We start from the raw sequence: 21046 nt of genomic DNA, 5'->3' as shown, positions 1-21046 counted from the left end.
TCTCCCCCCGGCCCGAGTGGAACGCCGCCGCCGCCGCGGCCCCCGCGCCCGCCCCGCGCCGCGTGAAGGGAGCCCGACAGGCCCGAGCCGCCCGCCGCGGCCTGCCCGGGCCCGCCCCGCGCCGCGCCGGGACCCCGACGGGAGACGCCGCCGCCGCCGCCGCCGCCGCGACCCGGCCGGAACCGGGGCACAGGCCCGCGCGCCCGTCTTCCCGTCCGCCCGCGGCCCGTCCGTCCGTCCGTGCGCGGCGCGGCCGGGGCTCGGGGCGCGGCGGGGGCGGGGCCGCGGCGGGGCGGGCGGGCGCGCGGGCCCGCGGGGCGGCGCGTGGATGGATCCGCGCGTGGCCTGGATCCAGCCCGAGCAGAAGGGGCCGGCCAATGCCCTGTGGATGCAGATCTGGGAGACCTCGCAGGGCGTGGGCCGCGGCGGCTCGGGCTTCGCGTCCTACTTCTGCCTCAACTCGCCCGCGCTGGACACGGCGGCCGCGGCGGGGGCGGCGGGGCTGGGCGGCGGCGGCGGCGGCCTGGCCGGGCCCGCGCTGCCCGCCGCGTCGCCCCCGTCGCCCGTGCCCGGCCCCACCGCACTGCCCCCCGCGTTGCTGACGGCGCTGGGGCCCGCGGCCGAGGGCGCCCGGCGCCTGCACAAGTCGCCGTCGCTGTCGTCGTCGTCGTCGTCCTCGTCCAACGCCGAGTCGGGCACCGAGAGCCCCGGCTGCTCGTCGTCGTCCTCGAGCAGCGCCTCGCTCGGCCGGGCGGGCGGCGGCCGCGGCGGCGGCGGCGGCGGCGCCTTCTTCCACTTCGCCGACGGCCCGCCGAGCGCCCCGGGCGCGGCCAACGGGCACCCGGGGCCGCGCGGTCCCGCGCCCGCCGGCTCCCCGCCGCAGCACCAGTTCCACCCGGGCCGCCGGAAACGCGAGAACAAGGCCAGCACCTACGGCCTCAACTACCTGCTGTCGGGCAGCCGCGCGGCCGCGCTGAGCGGAGGGGGCGGCCCCGGGCCCCAGGCGCCGCGGCCCGGCACGCCGTGGAAGAGCCGCGCGTACAGCCCGGGCATCCAGGGGTGAGTGCGGAGCCGGCGGGGACCGGGGCTGGGGGGGGGGGGGAGGGGAGAGGAGGGGAGGGGGGCCCGCTTTGTCCGGAGGGTGGCTGCGGGAGGCCCGGGTTCCACTCTGTGCCCCGAGGTGTTTAGTTCTATGAACAGTTAAATTCCTCTTGTAAACGAGGGCTCTGCTCGGGCCCTAAAACTGACAAGCGCGAGGAAGGGGCCCCCGAACCCGACATGTGCAGAGGTTTTCCTTTTCAGCCTCTTGAGTGCCCCTGGAAGGGGGTACGGATACTTCTTTCGTCCTCTCCCCAACGCATGTTAGGTACCCTTCCTTGGTCAAAGCGGGGAGTTTTACGTCAGTTGCAGACGGTGTCAGCCTTGCCAGGAACTTGAATCAAGTTGAAGGCAAATACTGGTTAAATACTAACTTTTTTTCCTGAGAAAATCCTTTTGAGGGATGATTGGTTTCTTTGGTAGTGATACAATTTAACCAACAGTGAGTTTACAAGTGACTTTTTGGGATAAGGACTTGCCTGTTGTGATTTAATTGTATGCAGAAAATAACATAAAAGTTATTTTGTAGTTTTTAAAAGCCAGTTAATAGCATTTGAGGGGAATAAAAACATTTGTAGCACATATTCTTTGGAAGATGCCATCTTTTCTTGAAATATGTTCTTCTCAGCCTGGAGAGGAGGAGAAGTTCTAAGTTTAGTGCAATTGCAGATGGCAAGGTCCGGTTAAAAACAAACAAACAAGCAAAAAACCAAAGACAGCGTGGGCGGGGGTGGGAGTGTGGGTTGAAGGAGTCCCAGGTGAGGCTGCTCAGGTGGAAACACCACTTACCCTGCTCCTTTGCCTTTCTGTGCTCTTCTGAGCACCTAGAAATGAAGTATTTGTACCGAGGTTTTATGTCAGTATTTCAAGACTTAACTCATCAACTTTCCTTGCACATCGCATCCTGATTTAAAAAGGCGCTCAGTCAAGGATCTTCTAGGCTGTTAGGGTATTCACAGATATTAGAGTTCTATAAATCTTGCAATGGCTAGATACTGAGGCTACTTCTTAAGAAATTCTCTTTTTTCTTGCTGCTTCTTTTTTTAACATGTCTGTTCATTCAAGTTGGAAAACACTTAAGCTGGTGCTCCTTTAAAGTCTGTGAGGTGCCCACGGTAAAAGCTCCATGCCCAGCAGCCTGTTTCACCTGGTTGGGGTTAGAAGTGTTACTTTGGTAAATTGGCCGAAGCCGGAGCATGCGCCTCAGCCCTGAGTAGGAGCCGTTGTGGAGCTGTCCAAGAAGAGGTGTCGCGCAGTGGGTTCTTGATGTTGGCCTTTGACCTGAGTTGTTGGGGTGGGGTTGGGGACAGGAACCACAGGTTTCCAGCCTGTCCTGTCGCTGGAACCGACTCCGACTCCGTGTCTTAGCCCCAGGAAAGTAGGAAGACACGTGTTTTTCACTGGGAGAGCATTTGGGGGCCCAGACAGTCCCAAGTCCCACGTCTTCCTTCCGTGAGCTTCTAGTGCTGGTGGCGCCAGGCCCTTCTGCAAATTTCTCAGGCCCCAGAACCCCTTTCCTCACCCCTCGGTTTCCAGTGAGCTGCAGTACGTACGTTGGTGTTGCTTTTCTTTACAAACGAGCCCACTGTGTACCGGGTTCTTTGCTAGGATCTGGGGGCAGGGTCGGCCTGGGAGACACCCCCCCCCCCCCCCCCCCCCGCCCCGTCTCTAGATCCTGACTCTGAAACCAGGCCCTCCGTGAATGCCGCTGGCCAGCACACAGCAGTCCGGGCTGTCCAGGCGTGCGGGTCCTCCTTCTCGTCTGTGTCCCCAGTGTTGTCTTTCAGTAGGTCCTCTGCGCCTTCTTCTTTCTCTGTACCCTTTGCAGAGCGGTCCCCTCTCCTCGAGATTGCTCCAGCGGCCTGTGGTCATCTGACACGCACTTGCTGGCCTCTGGGCCTCTCCCAGAACTGCCAGTGGGATAATGGCCTCGGTCAGCAGCTTTGGTCAGCTCCCATCCGCGTAGAACCGGGTGATGGCACCTCCCGCGTCCTCAGCCTGAGCCCTCAGCATGCCTCCCGGGCCCTGCTGCTCGGTGCCCTGTCTGGGGGCCTGCTGATGGTCCTGCCCCTTCACGAACCCTGCCGGCCCTGTTGGACCTGTGCAGAGGCCACGTGTAGGGTTGAAGAGTAGGCCCCGGGGGCCCCCGGGAACTCTGCATTCTAACTTACCTAAACGGGAGCCACTGCAGCAACGCGTGGGGTCACGCTCCCGTTTTCTGTTTTGCTGGCCTCCCTTCCTTGCCTGCCTCTGTGGGTCGCGTGCCCCGCTCTGGGTCTCCCCACTTCCTGCCATCTGTGCCTGGAGGGAGGACCCTGTGGGATTGCCTGCCGGGCGCCTGCAAGGGCTCTGCTACTCTGCACGCTTCCAGCAGACCCCGTTTCAGGAGGGACAGAGGAGAGGAATGGGAAACCTCGCGAGCACTTGAGCTGTGCCTGCAGTGAGGTTTCCGCCGAGGCCCGCTGGGCCTACGCGACAGAACTTTCTGGCATCGAGAAGTAGCGCTGGTCGAGAACTTGGCTCCGGGCGCCGGCTTCCTCAAGCGACGAGGAAGGTCACCACGACGTGGTTCTTCTGTAGCTTAGAAAGAGGGCCCTTGGCCCGGTCAGTAGCAAGGAGCCTTGGTGATGAGGAGCTGCTCAGGCTTCCTGTGAGTTCCCAGGACAGGCATTGCTGGAAAGATCGTGTCTGTGGCCCCGAGAACGGGTGAGCGGGAGCCCGGTGCTGCGGGAGCCAGAGTAGCATCAGCCAAGGCCATTCGGGCCTTTGCGTGGTAGCCCGTGTGGCAGGCAGCCTGCACTGCTCGTTCCTTTCTGGGGAGGGGGCTCTGCCCTTAGGAACCTGACCTGGTGGCCCAGCCCTGGGGGAGGGTTGCCGGTCTGCTTTCCTCCTGGAGTGAGGTGAAGAAAGAGAGTGGAGGAGGGCACAGGGATCAGTACAGGAACTTCCGAAGCGGGGAAGGCAAAACGCTGGTTCCGGAGTGCTCCGGATCACTCTAGTTCGTGTTCTGCGTTTTGGTTGAACCGTCCAGCTTTTTGTTTTGGGAGCGGTGTGAGTTGTGCCCTCTACCCAGGCTTCTGACTCGGAGATGCAGGTGGGTGTGGACAGGCTCACGGGCCCTGCGCATCCCAGCCTCTGCCCCTGCCCCTTCCCTTTCCCCATGCCCTCCCCTCCTCACCCCCGGCCCAGCAGCGCATTGTTACTTTGCCCGGCTTGGTCCTGAATCCTTCAGAAACCTCCTTGAAGGCCAAGAGAAGGCCCGGGTGAGAGGGCGGGAGCGTGGACCACAGAACTCGGCCATGTCCTGACAGGTGCCCTGGGAAGTCCCGGGAAGAGCACAGGGGAACGAGGCAAAGCCTCCAGCTCCTGGCAGGCACCTGCAGGCCTGCGCCCCGCCCAGGCTTCCCAAGGGCTTTGGCCCTCGGCAGGTCTTCTCTGGCGTGCCTCGCTCGGGCCACATCCTCTCTGCGGGGTACTCGGCAATGTTTAATTTTTTGACATCTATTCACTCAGAGAAAGACAGCTCTCGATCTGAAGTTGGTGAGAGACGGACACATGTCGCTCAGAGGATGTGGTCAGCCACGCTGGCCTTGTTACTCCACGTGTGCTCTCTTCGCTCTGTTCTGAGAGCCAGCCTGGAGGCGCGCCTGGCATCCCTCGTCCCCCTCTGTGCTTGCGGCCTGACTTGGCATGCCGGACGTAGTGCCCGGCACTCCCTCCCGCAGCATGGCCCTGCGGGGACCCGGTGGGAGGGCACAGGTGAGACCCGCGGGGCTGCCGCAGACCCCAGCGTGCCTTGCCCGCACACCCCGAGCGATGCATGGCAGAGCTTAGTGCGAGACCTTCCTCAGAAGGTGATGGGTGCGTGGGGGGCCTCAGTGGCTCAGTTGGTTAAGCATTTGATTTTGATTTGATTTTCTTGATTTTGGCTCAGGTCATGATCTCAGGGTTCCTGGGTTCGAGCCCCATGTCAGGCTGTGCGCTGACAGCGTGGAGCCTGCTTGGGATTCTCTCTCGCGCCCTCTGCCCCGCCCCCCCATAAATAAAGTTAACAAAAATTTTTAGAAGGTGATGGGGGTGCACATGGGCCTCCCTTCCTCATGCTTGTCCCCTGTGACCCCAAAAGTGTAGGGCCATAGATGGAAATAGGAGTGACCACATGGTGCACACATGAGATGAGCCCCCACCCCGGAATTCCTCCCCACTTGGTAATAGCATCGCCTGGTCCAGCCCATCCTGCTGGCGGCTGTCACTGCACAGTGATGTCGGGAAGCTCGTGCAGGGTGCCGCTCTGGTGAGGTTGGACACACTTCCACCTGCTCCCTGATAAATGCCCATGGGCAGGGTGAGGACTGCGGACACGGGAGAGGGGCACCCAGGAGGAGATGGAGGGCAGGACGGGCGCCCCAGAGAAGGATGGGGCAGTCCTGTGGGAAAATCGAGCCCACAAATGCTTCTGCAAAAACTGGCCTTGGTAACGCTCCTGCTGAGGACGTCTGAGTGGGGGAACGGGGACCCCATGTTGCTGCTGTGAGCTTGTGACCAGAAACAATGACACAGTGCTGTTCGTGCCTTAGAAATAACGTGGCCTGGACCGAATACCTTCGATGATGGTTTGTAAGTCAGTGTTTTAAAGTATCGGGTTCTCATAATTTTAAGATTTGTACTTCAAGGTTAGGCCTCAAACCTCCTTTTGGTTGCTATTTGATAGGAAATTTGGGTTCCTGTTTTAAAGAGAGTCCCACACCTCCGATGGAAGGAGGGATGATCGTTATCCTTGGGAAATGAGGATTTTCTATACCTTGGTATACTCTGGTATTGTTTAGGATCTAGGTTTTGGGTTATGCGATAAAAGTGGGTTGTGAAAAATACAACAAACCGAAACACCCTGTGATGCAGAGGTTGGGAAACCGGATTTTGACCCTGCTGCCACAACACAGCCTAACAGGTGAGGGGTAACTGCCTCGTGCTAACTACGTCCATAGGACATTGTGTAGCCACAGTGCCACCTGGAAGTTGCTGCTGGCTGTGGCTCTGGAGGGGCCCCTCCAAAAGGCTCTGGGCAGCCTGTCAGGGGGTTCTCTTTTCCTAAGGCTGCTGAGGGAGCGGGGCGGCCGAATAAAGGCAGACAGGTGATCTTGGTAACAGAGACAGTTGCCCCCCGTGCAGGTATACGTCTCAAGCGGGGTGGTCAGGGGCGCATCGTCCCTACGGCGTGGGATTTGCCCTGCAAAGTAAGTGTCTTATTTTAAGAATCCTGTGCGCAGTGTTGTTTTTTTTCCTGTGTAACAAATGACCACAGACTTAGCGGCTTACACCAGTACTCGTTTGCTGTGCCTCAGACTCTGCGTGTCAGAGGTTGGGATGGCTGGGCTGGGTTCTTGCTCAGGCTCTCCCCAGGCTGAAGGCAGACTGCTGTATTCTCAGCTGGAGCACAGGGACCTCTTGCAGACTTATTCCTGATACGGGCAGAATTCAGTTCCTTGCTGTTGTAGGACTGAGGTCCCCGATTCCTTACTAGCTGCCAGCTGGGGACCTATCTCAGCTCCTTGAAGCCATCTGCCTTCCTTGACTCGAGGTCCCTCCGTCTTCCAACTGGCAACAGTGCCTTGAATCTCTCTGGCCAGGTCTCTGCCTGCCGGAGGAAGCCCTGTGCTTCAAGGGCTCGTGTGCTCAGATCAGGCCCACCTAGGCGATTGTCTCTTTTCAGGGCATGTACTAATACAGTGGGACCATGGGAGTGATGGTGATGTCGTCTTAGCCACAGGTTCTGGGGGTTGGGGCCCAGAATCTTCTGGAGGCCGACTGCCATGTGTGGAGGCGTGCTCCTGTAGGTAGACTTCCCTGCCTTAGGTGACAAGGAGGTTGTGGTTTTTTTTGCCAGCTCTTCTCTCCCTTGACTGGACTCCAGCCCATCATGATGACTCTGGTAGATTTCTGGTCCCTGTCCTCGGGCTTGGCTGTCACAACTGAACTCGGACAACCAGAGTGACTAGCTCTGAGTGCCTTTCTGTGCCTCTCTCATGTGAACTTCTCTTAAAATCTGTCATCAGAGAAAAGTGTACGTGGAAGCCGTGTGACTGAACGCACGAGAACTGTAGTGACTGACGGACCATTCAGGAGGCATCCTGCATGGGCCCGCTTAGGAAAGCTGTCCTTCCTGCGGTGGGGTCGGGCGGGGGGGAGGTCAGGGGTGCTAGGTCATCCATCAAGCTGTCTCTGGAACTTCTAAATCCATAGCAGTCCGTCTTTGCTTTGAGAAGACGCCACACCACTTAGACGGAGGCCCAAGTTCGTGGGGGTGACCCTGGCTTCAGAGCCCTGTGCCGCCTCCAGGCGGAGCATGAAAACCCCACACGGTGCTTCCCTGGTCCCTTCCTGCGATTCCCTCTGCTCTGACACTGCTGACCTCTGTCCTCCTGCAGCCCCGGGTCTCAGCCTGCTTTCCCAGTGCCAGTACCCGCTGGCGGCCACCTCCCAGTGAGCGCCTGGTGACCGAGGGAGGGAATGAATAGCAGGATCTGCCCACTTAGGTGAACGGATGAGGAGGGGCAGGGCTGTATAGTTGAAGTCAAATGCTGAAGGTAACTCATATGGTTTGTCTTAGAACTTTTGAAGATTTGATGGCCAACCTGAAGTTATATTAATGCAGAACATTAAAATAAAATTGATTGCAGTTTATCTGCTCATCATCCCAAAGAGCGTGGTTAAACCAGTTTAATATCTTGCAACGTAGAACACAAAGCAGAAAGCTTTAAAAAAAAAAATCCTGTATTTGAAAGGCATCCATTTAGATTTAGCCAGTTTCTCTTTGTTATTGTAAAATTAATACCTAACCCTGAAAAGTTAGGAAACACTAAGAGTATAAAGACAGCTTGCCCATCCTTCGGCCACCTGGTGCGTGCCCGATGATCAACGTAGGGGGTCCTGAGCTCCCGAGGCCTGCTTCCCGTGTGTCGGTGGCCAGTGGCGAGGCAGGGCTGGGTCTCCAGGCTCAGCAGGCCTCTGCACAGGTTAGCCACTGACAGGGAAGCCTCGATGGCAGTGTCTTGGAGGTGCCCAGGTTCCCGTTGGCAAGGAATGTCTTTCACTGTCAGCGACGTGCCTTTTTATGGTGGGTCTGTGCTCGTTTTTAATTCCTAAACCAGCCGCTCCGTGGAACCGTTTAGGCTCCCCTGTGGTTTAAGACTGGAGTTCATTTCCTAAGTGATAACATGTGGATGTAGGTAGTTTTTATCTTTCCGTGTGTGATCCTCCTGTTTCTGCGATCCCGTGGATCTGAAGGAGTGGCTGGGATGCAGGAGTCCAAGGGAAATGCAGAATCACATCATTTCCTTCTTGTTTTGAACCCTCTGACGGGAGTCTGTCTCCCACCGCTGAGGCGGGCCTGTGGCCTGGAGCTCGGTTGGCCTGCTTCCCGCACCCCAGGGCCTCGTTCGCAGGTTGGGTTTTGACCTCTGAGCCTCAGTTTCCCCATCTCTGAAGTGCAGTCTGCCACATCGCCCTCGCAGGACGGACCGAATAAAGGGGACTTGGAAGAGCCATGTGAGCTGTCACGTGGAGGACGGGGACGGCCGCTCCTTGCCTCCCCTTTTCTTCTCTCTGAGGAAATGGAAACCAAAAATTAGGCGGTGCTTGTTGCCAACTGGACAGAAAAAGCCTTTCGCTCCGGGTTTGAAAATACAAGTTTCCCCCTCCGGCCAAAGCTTTTCTCGGAGAAATTGCTAAAGCCTGAAGTTCCAAGTCCTCTGGGGCCCCTGCCATGCTGTGAAGACGCTTCTCCCTTTGAAGGAATTCTTCTCCAAGTTTAAAAATTTAAACTGTGCCTGAGTAATGCGTTCTGCAGTTTTTAAATAAGCGTCTTTCCAGAGCTTTAAGGGCACTCCTGATCTCTTAGGTCTGTCTCCGCATGTCACCTGGTTGAAGTCCTTGCGGGTTTTTTTGTCCTGTGTGCATGGTAGGAGTGGCTGTTGTGTTATTTCTGTGTTATTTCTAGAAGCTCCTTGCAGCTTCTAACTTCCGTTCTGGTGTGGTGGTGCACACAGCAGGAAGGGGCAGGGAACTTGCGACGTAGAGCAGACTGTCTGGCGGAATGTTCTGGGAAGATGGAGGAGTTCTGTGTCTGTGTGGTCCAGTACGGTAGCCACCAGCCACGCGTGACCCTCGAGCGCTTGCAGTGTGGCTGATGCAACTGTGGGACTGAGTTTTAGTTGCATTTAATTTTAATGAAAACTTAGATAGCCTTGTGTTTGGACGGCACCGAACTAGGGTAACTTTAGATTCTTTATTCGAAACACAAAGTTTGATTCAGTAGCTGCTGCCTAAACGAGCCCAAACCTGAACAACAGCAAAAGCCGTGGTGCTCGGCCGGTCCCCACTGGGAAAGCTCTAGAAATTGCGTTTTGGAATTCCTAGCATATATCCTCTTCAAAGGGCTGCTGTTTCGGTGGCACACGAAGCCTGGGCTCCGTCCGTGGCAGGGTACCAGACGGAACGACTGCGTGTGGATCAGAGCGTCCAGTCTGGCCCGTGGGCGGTGGTGTCAAGCCCCCTCTGCCGGGCGCGTGCCGGAACCTGGACGGTCCCGTCTTCCCTGTCACGCAGCGGCCACGGAGGCTCTGTGGGGCTCGGCTCTCTGCGCGAGCCTCCTCCCTGTGTTCTGAGAGCAGGCCCAGGAAATGGGAAATACCACCCCTGTCTTGCAGACAGAAAAGTAACTAACGCCTAGACAGGCAAACACGATCGTTCCAGTGTCGACGTCAGGAGCTCCAAGCAACGCTGAATGACGGAGACGTCTTCGTCTTCGCGGGCGACGGTTCGCAGCTCACCCTGCAGATCTGGCTCCAATGTGTTTGCTTTCCTGAAGAGTGAGATGGCATGGGGGAGAGGGAGGGCGAGGTCCTCCTGTGGGGGCTGTGAGACACGGCAGATGATGACAAAGATGCTGTGGGGGAGGCTCGGGGACAGGGAGCCAGTCCTGCGGCCCTGGGAGCTGCGGTTCCTGCCTTCTGCAGACATTCCAGAACCGGCCTGGAGGGAGCAGGGCTCCTCCCATCTGGAGCTTCCTTACGAGCTGCCATCTAGGAAAAGTGGAGCCCGTGATGAGTTGCTGTTTTAGCTGAACACAACTGAAGGCCAAGAGCAGGACCCGTGAGCGTTTTTGGACTGCCTCCTCCCGGTTCTTCTTGACAAGAGCTCGTTTTAAAGAGAGAATAAGCTTTAGTAGATGAGGCACCTTGTCCAGGGTGCACCTAGAAAACCAGAAGAGCTGCAGCCCCATGGCGGGCCCGCTTGACCACAGAGCCCCCAGGCCTCGCCACTGCCCCTCCGGGAGCAGAACTGGTGTGCTCGGGTTAGGAGCAAGACGCGAGGACTCGGTGAATTGGCAGAGAAGGGAACCATAGGGCAACGCAGTGGAGTATCTTGGTTATAGACGTCATCTCTAAGTTTAAGCAGAGATTTCTAAAACTTGAAGGACAACTCTGAGTGATCCAAAATACAGAAGAGGATACCTTACATGGGTTTGTGAAATGCAGACATCCCAAGGTCTTGCTATAAGTGAGCTCCTGGGAAAAAGCTGATGATGAGTCTGTCTAGAGAGTTTGTGGCTCTATCAGAGACCGACTCACAAGAGATGCAGGTCTGCATACAAGCACAACGTAAACGAGCATGGAACGGAGACCAATTCCAGGTGAGAATTTGTCACAGGTTAAAGTTTGGAATGAACTGAAGCTTGCAAAATTGGTAAGAGTGAAAATGGCCTTTTAAGATTGTGTTTGGGTAAAGACGGGCAGAAGTGAGAAGCTTGTGGTTGGGGAAGATGGCTCACCGTTCTCCAGTCTTCCTTCACAGGCGAGCACTCCAGTCTTCCCTTTGCTCCCGTCTAGCCAATGGCCTACAGCACCTGTCACTGTAATGATAATCACTGGCCCTGTTGACTCTCACCCCTTTGTGTAGCGGCTCCTGTGGCCCACGGCCGGGAGAGGAGGAGGGTGTGGCTCTGGGCAGGGTGGCCCCTGGCTCACACAGCTGGCAGGTGCCATGCTGGTTTTGGGTCCCAGGCAGTCTGAGTCCACAGTGCGTCGTGTCAACCGCGAGACGTGCAGAGCAAAGAGGGAATTGTTCAAAGAGGTACAGCAATAGGAAGAAAATGATTACGTTGAATTCCCGTCTCTCGGCTTGCAGGTGGCAGCCTGAAGTTCTGCCCAGGCTCCGAACGAGGCAGGGACCCCGAAGGTGGGCTTCTGTGCCTTGATCTCCCCAGAAGGAGCCCGAAGTAGTTTCGGACAAACCCAAGTGTGAGGTCCTGGTGCCGTCACCCGGCATTTCGAAGTGATTCCTGTAAGCGGCCAGTGATGCCACTGCCACATGTGATGTTGTGCCTCTTACAGTTCTGTGTGCTGATTGCTTTTTTTTCTTTTTGATATTTTTTTAACATGTATTTTTGAGAGAGACAGAGCACGAGTTGGGTAGGGGCAGAGAGAGAGAGAGAGAGAGACACAGAATCCGAAGCAGGCTCCAGGCTCTGAGCTGTCAGCACAGAGCCCGGCACAGGGCTTGAACTCAGGGACCATGAGATCATGAGCTGAGCCGAAGTTGGATGCCCAACCGACTGAGCCACCCAGGTGCCCCTGTGCCCTAATTGCTTTAGAGGGAGTTTCCAAGAGTGCTTTCTGCTGATTTTTAAATAAGTGTATTATTTTATTAAATGGATTTGTGTGTGTTTGTGTTTTCTTAAAAAAAGAAAGCTTAAAAATCATTACTTTCACCACCTGGAGAAAAGCAAAGTGCAATTAGGTGACTGCCATTGGGGACCTCTCTCTCTAAGCCCACGCACGGGTGGACACGTGGATTGACCAACAGAAATAGTTGCATTACCATTCACGTCTCTTTAAATACACTCACTACATTATTAATTTTGCCTAAAGTGAAAGTAATGTTGAGCATCAGATAGAAATACTAGCTTCTGAGAGGTGTTGTGAAGACCAAGAACATAAAAAAAAGATGGACACCTTAAGTGGCTAAGTGCAAAAAGATCAGAGTAAAACTTTTAATGAAATCATAGCAGTTTGCTTCCTGCTGTGTAAGATAGAGATGTTAAGCCCCTGCTGAGGACTGAATCACGTCCCCCTTGGATTCCTACATTGTCGAAGCTCCAAGCTCCAAACCCCAGTGTGGTGGTATTTGGGGAAGGGGCCCTTGAGGGGGTGATTAGGTGTAGATGAGGTCATGAGGGTGGGGGTCTCACCCTGGGATTAGTGCCTGTGAGACAAGAGGCCAGAGAGCTCCGAGGCCCTGTCCGTGAGAAGGCAGCCGTGTGCACCCCGGGAAAAGGGCTCTCGCCGGAACCTGCCCACGCCGGCGCCCTGATCTTGGACTTGCAGCCTCCAGAACTGTGAGAAATACATTTCTCTTGTTGAAATTGCCTGGTCTGTGGTGCCCTGTTACGGCAGCCTGAGCAGACTAAAAGAGCCCTTTTATACATCTTTACCTCCCGATTTGCATTACATTGTTTGTCATCATGAGTTAAGCGTTTGTATTTTGTTCTGCAATTAGAATCGCTACCATTTACTGAGCCTTTACTGAGTGCCAGATCCTATTCTAAGTGCTTCGTCTGGATTCATTAAATCTTCATGACAGTGACGTGGGGGGGGGGGGGGAGAGGGGTGGGCACCGTGCGCATCCGCGTGTCTCACGTGGAACAGCGCAGGGCCCCGCGAGGTCTCCCAGCTGGAAAGCAGCAGGGCCTCTGACCCCAGGCCTTCTGGATGCCTGGTGACTCTGCAGTGCTGCCTGGACACCGGAAACCACAGTTTACAATCGATTAGTCTTGGTTTTGTGTTTATGTCAACTCGGTGCTCACCACCAGGACTCTTACGGGGTTCCTGAAGATTTCCGAGTTCTCGGCGGGGTCGCTGTTTCCAGTGGGCCTCACCGAGGGTGCGGCTTCGCTGGCAGAGCTCTCAGGAGCCGTGCCTTCTTGCCTTCAAGGTGCTGTCGTCGGCGTCGCAGGAGCAGATCCTGCTCCTCTGGCCGTGACCCCGGCCTTGCTCTGCTCTGGCCGGGACGCCCCTGTTCCTCGCATGGAGCTCCGCTGAGCACCGGGGGCCCCCGGCAGCCCTTGTGCGTACTCAGCAGCTCTGCGTGCAGAAGCCTCTGGAGTCTCTCTGGTATGTGCCTGCACTCAGGTCTCTAAAGGGGAGCTCTAACTGGGGCCACGTTCCCGGAGGCCCGCTGTGGGCCCCGGTGCCAGTCTCCCTGCCTCAACCTGGCCGTGTGTCTGGCTGTGGATGCTGTCCGAGATCGGAGGCAGGTGGGACTCCCCCGTGGGTGAGGGTGCTTCGCATTGGTCGGTTTGTCAGTCGCCTGTCCCAAGCCTTCCCCTCGCCTAGGCACGGTCCTCTGTGCCGCGGCTGTCCCAGCGTCGGTCGCACCCGCACAGCGGGCTCTGCCCTCACTTTAGGGAGACCGGCTGTGCCGCGAACGCCTCGTCCTCCTGTTAATGGGGTGTCTTTTCCCTCCGGAACCTTCTCCCCTCGGATGACTGCAGTCACTTCCTCCTACCCTGCGCTTGTTTTGTGGAACGAGGCTCCTGTTGCTTCAGCTCCCAGTCGGTGTGCTTAGCACTGACCACTCCCGCCCCTCACTCTGCTGTTTGTCAGCAGAAGTCGGGTAACCCCGACTTCCTGGGCACGTTCTTACCGAGGTTTCTTCTCTGTAGAACAAGGCTCCAGAGCACACTTGTCCTGATCTCCGCTTGTGCCTGCCTCCCGGCTGACTTCCTTGCTTCCGTTGCGTACTGGGTTCCTCTCTTTTCTTTGTGTTGTGTTTCATTTCGTTTCTTTTAGCTTTTCTTTTCGCTGTGTTCTGTTTCTTTTCTCTTTTCTCTTCCTCCCCCCCCCCCCCCCCTCCTCCTCACAGGCCACCTTTGTGCCCACGTGGCACAAGTGTGTTCCTGCTGTACCCTTCCCACCTCACTGAGAAGCTTCAGCTCAGGCTTGAAAGGCCGTGTCCGAGGCCGGCCTCTCCGGGACCTAGCAGCCCTGCGGGTCTAGAGGAGAGGCTTGGGGGACTCGGCGGGCACCTTTGTGGGGGCTGGAGTCTTCCTGAATGACTCCGGCTTTTGCAGGCCTCTTGGGCCCTCTTCCTTCTGGCCATGGGGTGTCTTCACATGCCCACAGTCTTGTTTGCTCGGGAGTCAGCCCAGGGGAGCTGCCCCTGTGTCCCGGGCTTAGGCTTTCTCCGCTTCCCCAGGCCTCCCGAGCTCACCCTTGCCGCGGGGACCCTGCCGCACGTCCTTCTCCCGGAACGCTGCCCCCTCAGCTGTGGGGTCTGGCTGCTGCTGGCCCTGAGAGTCCAGCACCAGCCCCGGCCCCTCGGCACCCAGCCTCCGGCAGCACGGGCACGGCCGGGCTGTGCGTGTGGTTATTGCCTCCCCTCTCCGCGCTGCCCTCTCTGCTCTCCCAGACTTTGAGCAAGGGCCTTACTTACTTCGTCGTGCTCCCTACTCAGAGCCAGCAGCAGGGTAGTGCCTGCTGTCTCGTAGGTCTGCGGGAGGAAACTGGAGAGAGAGGACTTGCGTCTGCTTTCTGCACTTCGTGTTGCCTTAAACCTTTGGATCCGTTAAGCCCTCCCCCTCCTCCTCTCCCCTCCCCAGCAATTACCCAGTCCTGTTGTGCTTTTTCTTTCTTTTTTTTTTTTTTTTAATTTTTTTAATGTTTATTTTTGAGACAGAGACAGAGCATGAGTGGGGGAGGGTCAGAGAGAGAGGGAGACACAGAATCCGAAGCAGGCTCCAGGCTCTGAGCTGTGAGCTGTCAGCACAGAGCCCGACGCGGGGCTCGAACTCACGGACCCGTCAGATCATGACCTGAGCCGGAGTCGGACGCTTAACCGACTGAGCCACCCAGCCGCCCCTTGTTGTGCTTTTTCTTAAAAACGTTTTCAGTCCTCTTGGAGGGACCTTGGGAGGTTGCTGAGTGCTGAACCCTCTCCCGAGCCTTAAAGAGGCTGTGGTGTCCCGCGTGGGCCCCTGACAGTCGGTCCTGTAAACTGGACGGGAGCAGTCGTGGCTGGCTGAAGAGTATGCATACAGTAAGTGAAAGTCCCGGGAGCTTTTCTCGTTTGGGGAGTGGACGTTGAACTGTGACACACGTGGTACCGGACGTGGGCAGGTCCCGGGGAGGCGAACGCGCCAGCGTGTGGGGTGGATGGGGGCTCGCGGCCCTGGCGCCGGGCAGGTGATGACCGCCTGCCGTGTGCCTGTCTGGGGGGGCCACTTGGAACCGGATGTAGGCCTTACCCAGTGCCTTTCCGGTCTTAGTGACAGGGAAGGTGACCTCACGTCCTCCGTCAGGGGCGTCGGGACGACTTGTCTCCTTAGAACAGCACCGGCAGTGAGACTGTGCGTGCCTCTGGTCCTGCTGAGTGGTCAAGGCCAGGCAAGCAGTGGGTGGCGGTGGAGGCTGGGGGTCCCAGATTCTGCAGGAAGCACACGGGAGGGCGGCTGAGTGGGAGGCTCCAGGGAGCACTTTGCGCAGCGGGAGCAGAGGCCGCCGGGGCGCTGACCAGCCTCAGCTCTTTGTGCAGGAGCGCAGCCCCGGTGGGTGTTGAACTGCCGAGCCTCCCGTCGGATGGGGTGATGCTGGTGGTTACCCGGGTCGCGCTCAGGAAACGTGTCCCGCGGTGCCTGCACAGAGCAAGCCGGTGGTACATGTCAGCTGATGATACGCATGTGGCCAGGGAGTTGTGGGGTTTTTCTCGCGAGTCCACGTGTAGCCTTCGGACCTCCTTCCACATGCAGCCCTTGGGCAGCAGTGCCTTTGATGACCTGGCCCAGCAGAGCGGGCCTGTCAGCCGTGCCTGGTGTGGGGTGGCCAGAGAGCCTCGCACACGTCTCCTCTGGGTTCATCCTTTGGCACCTGCGGAGGATTTTCTGGGAACGTGAGGGTAGTGTTTCCAGGAGCCCCGTCCTTGGGTGGGCATTGCGGGGGCAGGGGGTGAACGCTGCGGTCTGCAGTAGCTTCCTGAACCAGTGGCTTGGCTGGCTCCAGAACCAGAACGTTAGCGGTGAAGGGGCCTCGGAGCTGAGCGGGCCTGGAGTCTCCTCGAGAGTCGCGGCGCTGGGCACGGCTCTCTCGTGGGCTGACAGGGCCAGAGGACGCACCCTTGCTGGTGTGCCCGAGACGTAGGGGCAGGAGACCAGGGTTTTAGAGAAGACTTACCACAGGTACAGGGATGTCTGCCCTGGAACCTTCGGAGGTAGAGAGGTGTCAGTTCACGAAGCTGATGGGATGGTTTTTTGGTGGGTTATGGTTATGAGAGCAGTAATGTACTTGTTGAAGAGACCTGGACAATAGGGAAGAGGAGTCACCCATGATTTTCCTGCTGGCACTCAAGTGTGTTTCTCTGCTGTTTTTAGTGCTACTTTAAATACACTGCACAGGTGTCATTTTGTGTTTGTTCAAATCTAATTCGCGATCAGTGCTTCCTCGGTCATTGGAAAGAAAGCTCTTTTAAACAATTTAAAAACGTTATGTGGATGTACGTTATTCCCCAAGGAGAGTTATAGTCATGACTTTGCATTCTTTATAAAGGGACCCACGTTGCAGAAGTTTCTGCACAGGTTTCTGTATGTCGGGCCACCTCCTGAGTGTGGCTTCCCAGCTTTGTGGCTAAATGCTGAAGTTCAAACTACACAGCTCTGGGTCTGAGTCTCGGTTGCATGATCCTGGGCTGGCTACCACCTGCCTAACGAATAGTTTTCTCATTTGTAAGGAGAAGACAGTATTTGCTTTCAGGACTGGGAGGCTCATGAAAATGCTGGTAACGTAGACGATACTGTGTAGCATTCCGGAATATTAACGTTTTCAGACTCTTACTAATCTTCTTCAAACGATGATTGTCTTCATGGAGGGTCGGGATCTCTGGAACGAGGACAGAACGTATAGCTGTGTTCATTTCAAAAATGGTGCAGCAACTCGAGCTGGCAAACAGGGCTCGGGATCTGGGCTTTTAGATGCAGCCATACGGTTCCCCCTGAGCACCCTACAGGTGGCCACGGTGCTTCCTGATTGTGCCGTGGCTGCTGTGCAAGTCTTGGTGGCAATGGCCTGAGCCGGCGCAGGAGAAAGCCAGCATATGTGGCTCAGCAGAGTGCCTTCTTGGCCTCTCCTTGCCCCCCAGCAGCTCTCCTGGCTGTGAGCTAGTCCTTAGACTTGTAGGTCGTGGATTGCACTGTGGGCTCTGTAGGGCACCAGTGTCAGGAGCCTGAGCCCTTTGGTCATTTTTGCCCCGATGGATTGTGGACGTGCTAATAAGCAAACGGGTTTTCTCCAGCTGGTACCCGTGGCATGGGATAGGTTCTCGGGGGTAATAATACAAAATGGTTCTGAGTAGCACTAACCCCACCACTGGACTTTCTATTGACTCAGCTTGTGAAATGCTGGGTTAGATTCACTCTGGTCTGTAGGAAGCTCCCGGGTGCCTCACTAGAGTTCTCTTTCTAGAAGCCATGTCAGAATATCCTTTCTTCTCTAGCAGTGAGTTCAGGAGAAATGCGTTAAATTAAGTACTTTTGTCATGGATTAATTATAAGCTTCTGGTATCTGAGTTCTTGCTTTCTGTTGTGAGGAGAAGAGAAGACTGCTGTGGATCTGTGGTGTCTGAGTGGCCCCAGGGCCTTTGCTTGGCATGTGCAGTGCGCTTGGGTTTGCTTTGCTAAGGTAGAAGAGTGTCATTTCCTTTGCTGGCCTTCAGCTTAGGTTCTGAAAGGCCCTCAGACATCTGCCTGCACCAGGACTCACTGTCGGCCGAACGATCCCAGGAGGGGTCTTGGACGGAAGGGGATAGAAAGCGCACTTTTATTGGGAGCTGAATGTGCATGGGACCAGAGTTACAGCATTGATGATTCCAAAGCTGCAGCGCCCTTCTGACCTGGCTGTTTTGTGAATGCCATCTGGGTTTAGCCTCTTCAACCTGGGTTGGCCGTGGCCTGCCCCACGGCAGCTGTGCCCTCCCAGCCCATCCTGCCTGCCCTCCCCCAGGGAGTACCTCCTCTTCCTCTCTGTTGCTCTCAACCTCCTCCCTTTGTAGCAGCTTCCCAAGGGCCTCGCTCTTCCACTCACATGTTACACCACGTGCAGGTCAGCTTTGTTCAAAGCCCTTCTGCGGAGAGACGGGGACACAGGTGGGTCTCTGGAGCGGGAGTGCTGGGGTGCAGGCCCTTCACGCAGGCTGACGGGAGCCTGGCGTGGAGCTGCCGCGTCAACAGCAGAAGTAGAGGAACGCCCTGGAAGCACTGGGTTCTGATCTGCAGTTCTGGTGGTTTTCCTTCCACTTCTGAGCTTGTATTTTTATTTTATTTTATTTTATTTTATTTTATTTTATTTTATTTTATTTTATTTTATTTTATCTTATCTTATCTTATCTTATCTTATCTTATTTTATTTTATTTATTTTTAAAAATTTTTTAATGTTTATTTCTGAGACAGCAACAGAGCATGGTGGGGGAGGGGCAGAGAGAGAGAGGGAGACCCAGAATCCGAAGCAGGCTCCAGGCTCTGAGCTGTCAGCATACAGCCCGACGTGAGGCTCGAACCCACAGACCGTGAGATCATGACCTGAGCCGAAGTCAGTCACTCAACCGACTGAGCCACCCGGGCACCCCAGTGAGCTTGTATTTTAAAAAACAAATAAATTTTTGAAAGCCTTCTTCAAGGTTTTCTAAATACTTGGTGCGGATGTTAATTGCCTTGTAATATAATTAAAAATAAATAAAAATGATTCATAATTAGTTCATTAACCGTACCCGTAAATGGGTAATTTAAAGAGGATCGTTCACCCCCGAAAATAGAAATGATTCAGCCTTTCCCTCGTGGAAGTCTGCACTTGCCGTTGGCTTAGCAGCCCATTCTTTTCGGTTCGGATCTGAGTCAGCACCTCCCTCTCTGCCGTCTGTGCAGTGGGGTGGAGTCTGAGTCCTTCGTCCCCCTGCAGGTTCATCGGCGCGTGCTTCAAAATGGACAGACTCCAGTGGTTAACTCCAGATAGTTTCATCAAGGCAGTGGTTTTGGCAAAAATGTCAACAGTGAACATGTGGAGTCAAGGGGAAGGAGCTCCAGTTTATGAGAAACCACTGGCTTTTTAAGGCTTTTGAATGGTTTTTTGTTTTGCTACAGTTTATGTATTTATTTTGAGAGAGAGCATTTGCTGGTGCGCAGTGGCGGGGGCGGGGGCAGAGAGTCCCACGCGGGCTCCGCGCTCAGCACAGAGCCTGATGCAGGACTTGAGCCCAGGAGCTGTGAGATCATGATCTGAGCCAAAATCAAGATTCAGACGCTTAACCGATGGAGCCACTCAGGTGCTCTGACGCTTTTGAAAGGTTTTAAGAAGAGTTGGAGGAAGTGGGGGAGAGGAGGGAATAAGTTAACAGTCAAACGCAATTTCTGGTGTTTTCTATTGCATTTTCCTTTGTAATGGAAAGCTTGCTTCTCCCCCAGCATTTGGAATTGACCAGGTTCGTGGGGCATATGGTGAAGGTGTACTGGAACGCGTGGCTAACAGGACTGACAGGGACCATGGGGACCAGGGAGGGGTCTGGGGACCAGTGTTTAGGGTTTGAGACTTCAGTGAGCCAGGAACATCCACCCTGGTGGCCCTGTGGAGCACAGCTCGTATTTAGAGAGGCGGGTGCTTAAATCGGGGCTGCGTCCGAGGCCCTGTGCACGTTCGTTGGCATCCCTTTTCCCTTAAGGAGATGGTGACCAAACCCTCACCTCTGGCCATCGCTTTCCTTGGAAGAAACCGCGGGATTTGAAATCTAGGGGGACAGGCAAACCCACCTGTGCTTCCCGCCTCCCGGGCCAGCATCATTACCTGTTCAGCACGTTTCCTTTGCCACTTTTCTTCCCGTGTGTCTTGCTTGCAATACGTTTGATCATCTTTGCTTCTGGCCCCTGTGTCTTTGTGTCCGTTACCTGCAGCAGCACCCCTACCTGTCCTGCGTGGTGGGTACAGAGAAGCCACCTTTGGGTCACTTGGCAGAGGGTGCCGGGGCTGGGAGGGGGGTAAGAGCTGGCTCTGCCTGGGGCTGGGCACCAAGTCCCCCCTCCCTGGGGGAGGGGGGTGCTCGCCCTGCAGCACCTTCGGAACCAGCCAGCCCTCCTCGCTGGCTTCGATGCAGATTAGACGAAGTTGGGAACCGTGTAAGCCCGCCAGCTCAGCTTCTAAAATCAGACGTCCTCCCGCAGTGGTCGTCTGTGTTCATCAGTAGCCCCAGGAGCTGCTAAATCAGATGGTTGGGTTTGCTAACCAAATAGTACATTTCACCCTCCAAGTAGCTCACGGAGTTGGGTTTCATAGATATTTACAGCAACCATACACCAGGTGCTAAGATAGATACTGAAACATTACTGATCTTCATATTTGGTACTAAAAGCAGAATTTGCAAAACCGACTAGAAATCGAGCAGTCATTACCTTTTGAATGGGGTTGGACTCTTGGAAGAGAGCAAACTGTGGATGAGAAGTGTCTTGTTTTTGAAAGAACTGTATTTTCTAATCCTTAGTTTAAGAGTACGCTGGGAAATGGTGCTTCAGAAGTCAAGTACTTTCATGATTAAAACTGAAATTTACTGAAAACTCTGCGCTCACCATTCCCGTCTTTCTTAAAATACCAGAAAATGCATCGTTCAGGGCTCTCTGCAGCGAGTGCCACGTGCAAAGGTGAGATCTCCCACATGGGATCTCAGAGCGCACCCGACCCGAATGGGCCGGGCGCCTTGCTGGAGCACCTGCGTTCCACCGCCCAGAGACGCACACGCTGCTCGCGGCTTCCTTTACCACCGCGCCTGCCCAAATTGGTGATCCGCTTCCGATGAGGCTGCGACGCCACCACTGAGCAGTCAGAAGAGCAGTGTCACGGCCCCCAGCAGCACGTACACCTGGCT

General features: G+C 55.8%; 1 protein-coding gene across 2 annotated transcripts in view; it reads left to right on the top strand.

Moving 5' to 3' along the window:
- Window positions 1-282: 282 nt before the first annotated feature.
- Window positions 283-21046, top strand: part of TENT4A (terminal nucleotidyltransferase 4A) — a 46521-nt gene continuing 25757 nt past the window's right edge. The window contains exon 1 of one of the 2 annotated variants that reach the window (XM_047855175.1): window positions 283-1059. In XM_047855175.1, the coding sequence (XP_047711131.1) occupies window positions 329-1059 (731 nt within the window). In that variant the 5' untranslated portion in view covers window positions 283-328. The remainder of the gene's footprint in view (window positions 1060-21046) is intronic. The other variant, XM_047855167.1, reaches the window with a different exon arrangement.

This window comes from Prionailurus viverrinus, chromosome A1 (assembly GCF_022837055.1).
Source record: "Prionailurus viverrinus isolate Anna chromosome A1, UM_Priviv_1.0, whole genome shotgun sequence".
Taxonomy (NCBI): Eukaryota; Metazoa; Chordata; class Mammalia; order Carnivora; family Felidae; genus Prionailurus; species Prionailurus viverrinus.
The sequence above is the reverse complement of the archived record's forward strand: the minus strand, read 5'-3'. Positions and strand labels throughout refer to the sequence as shown.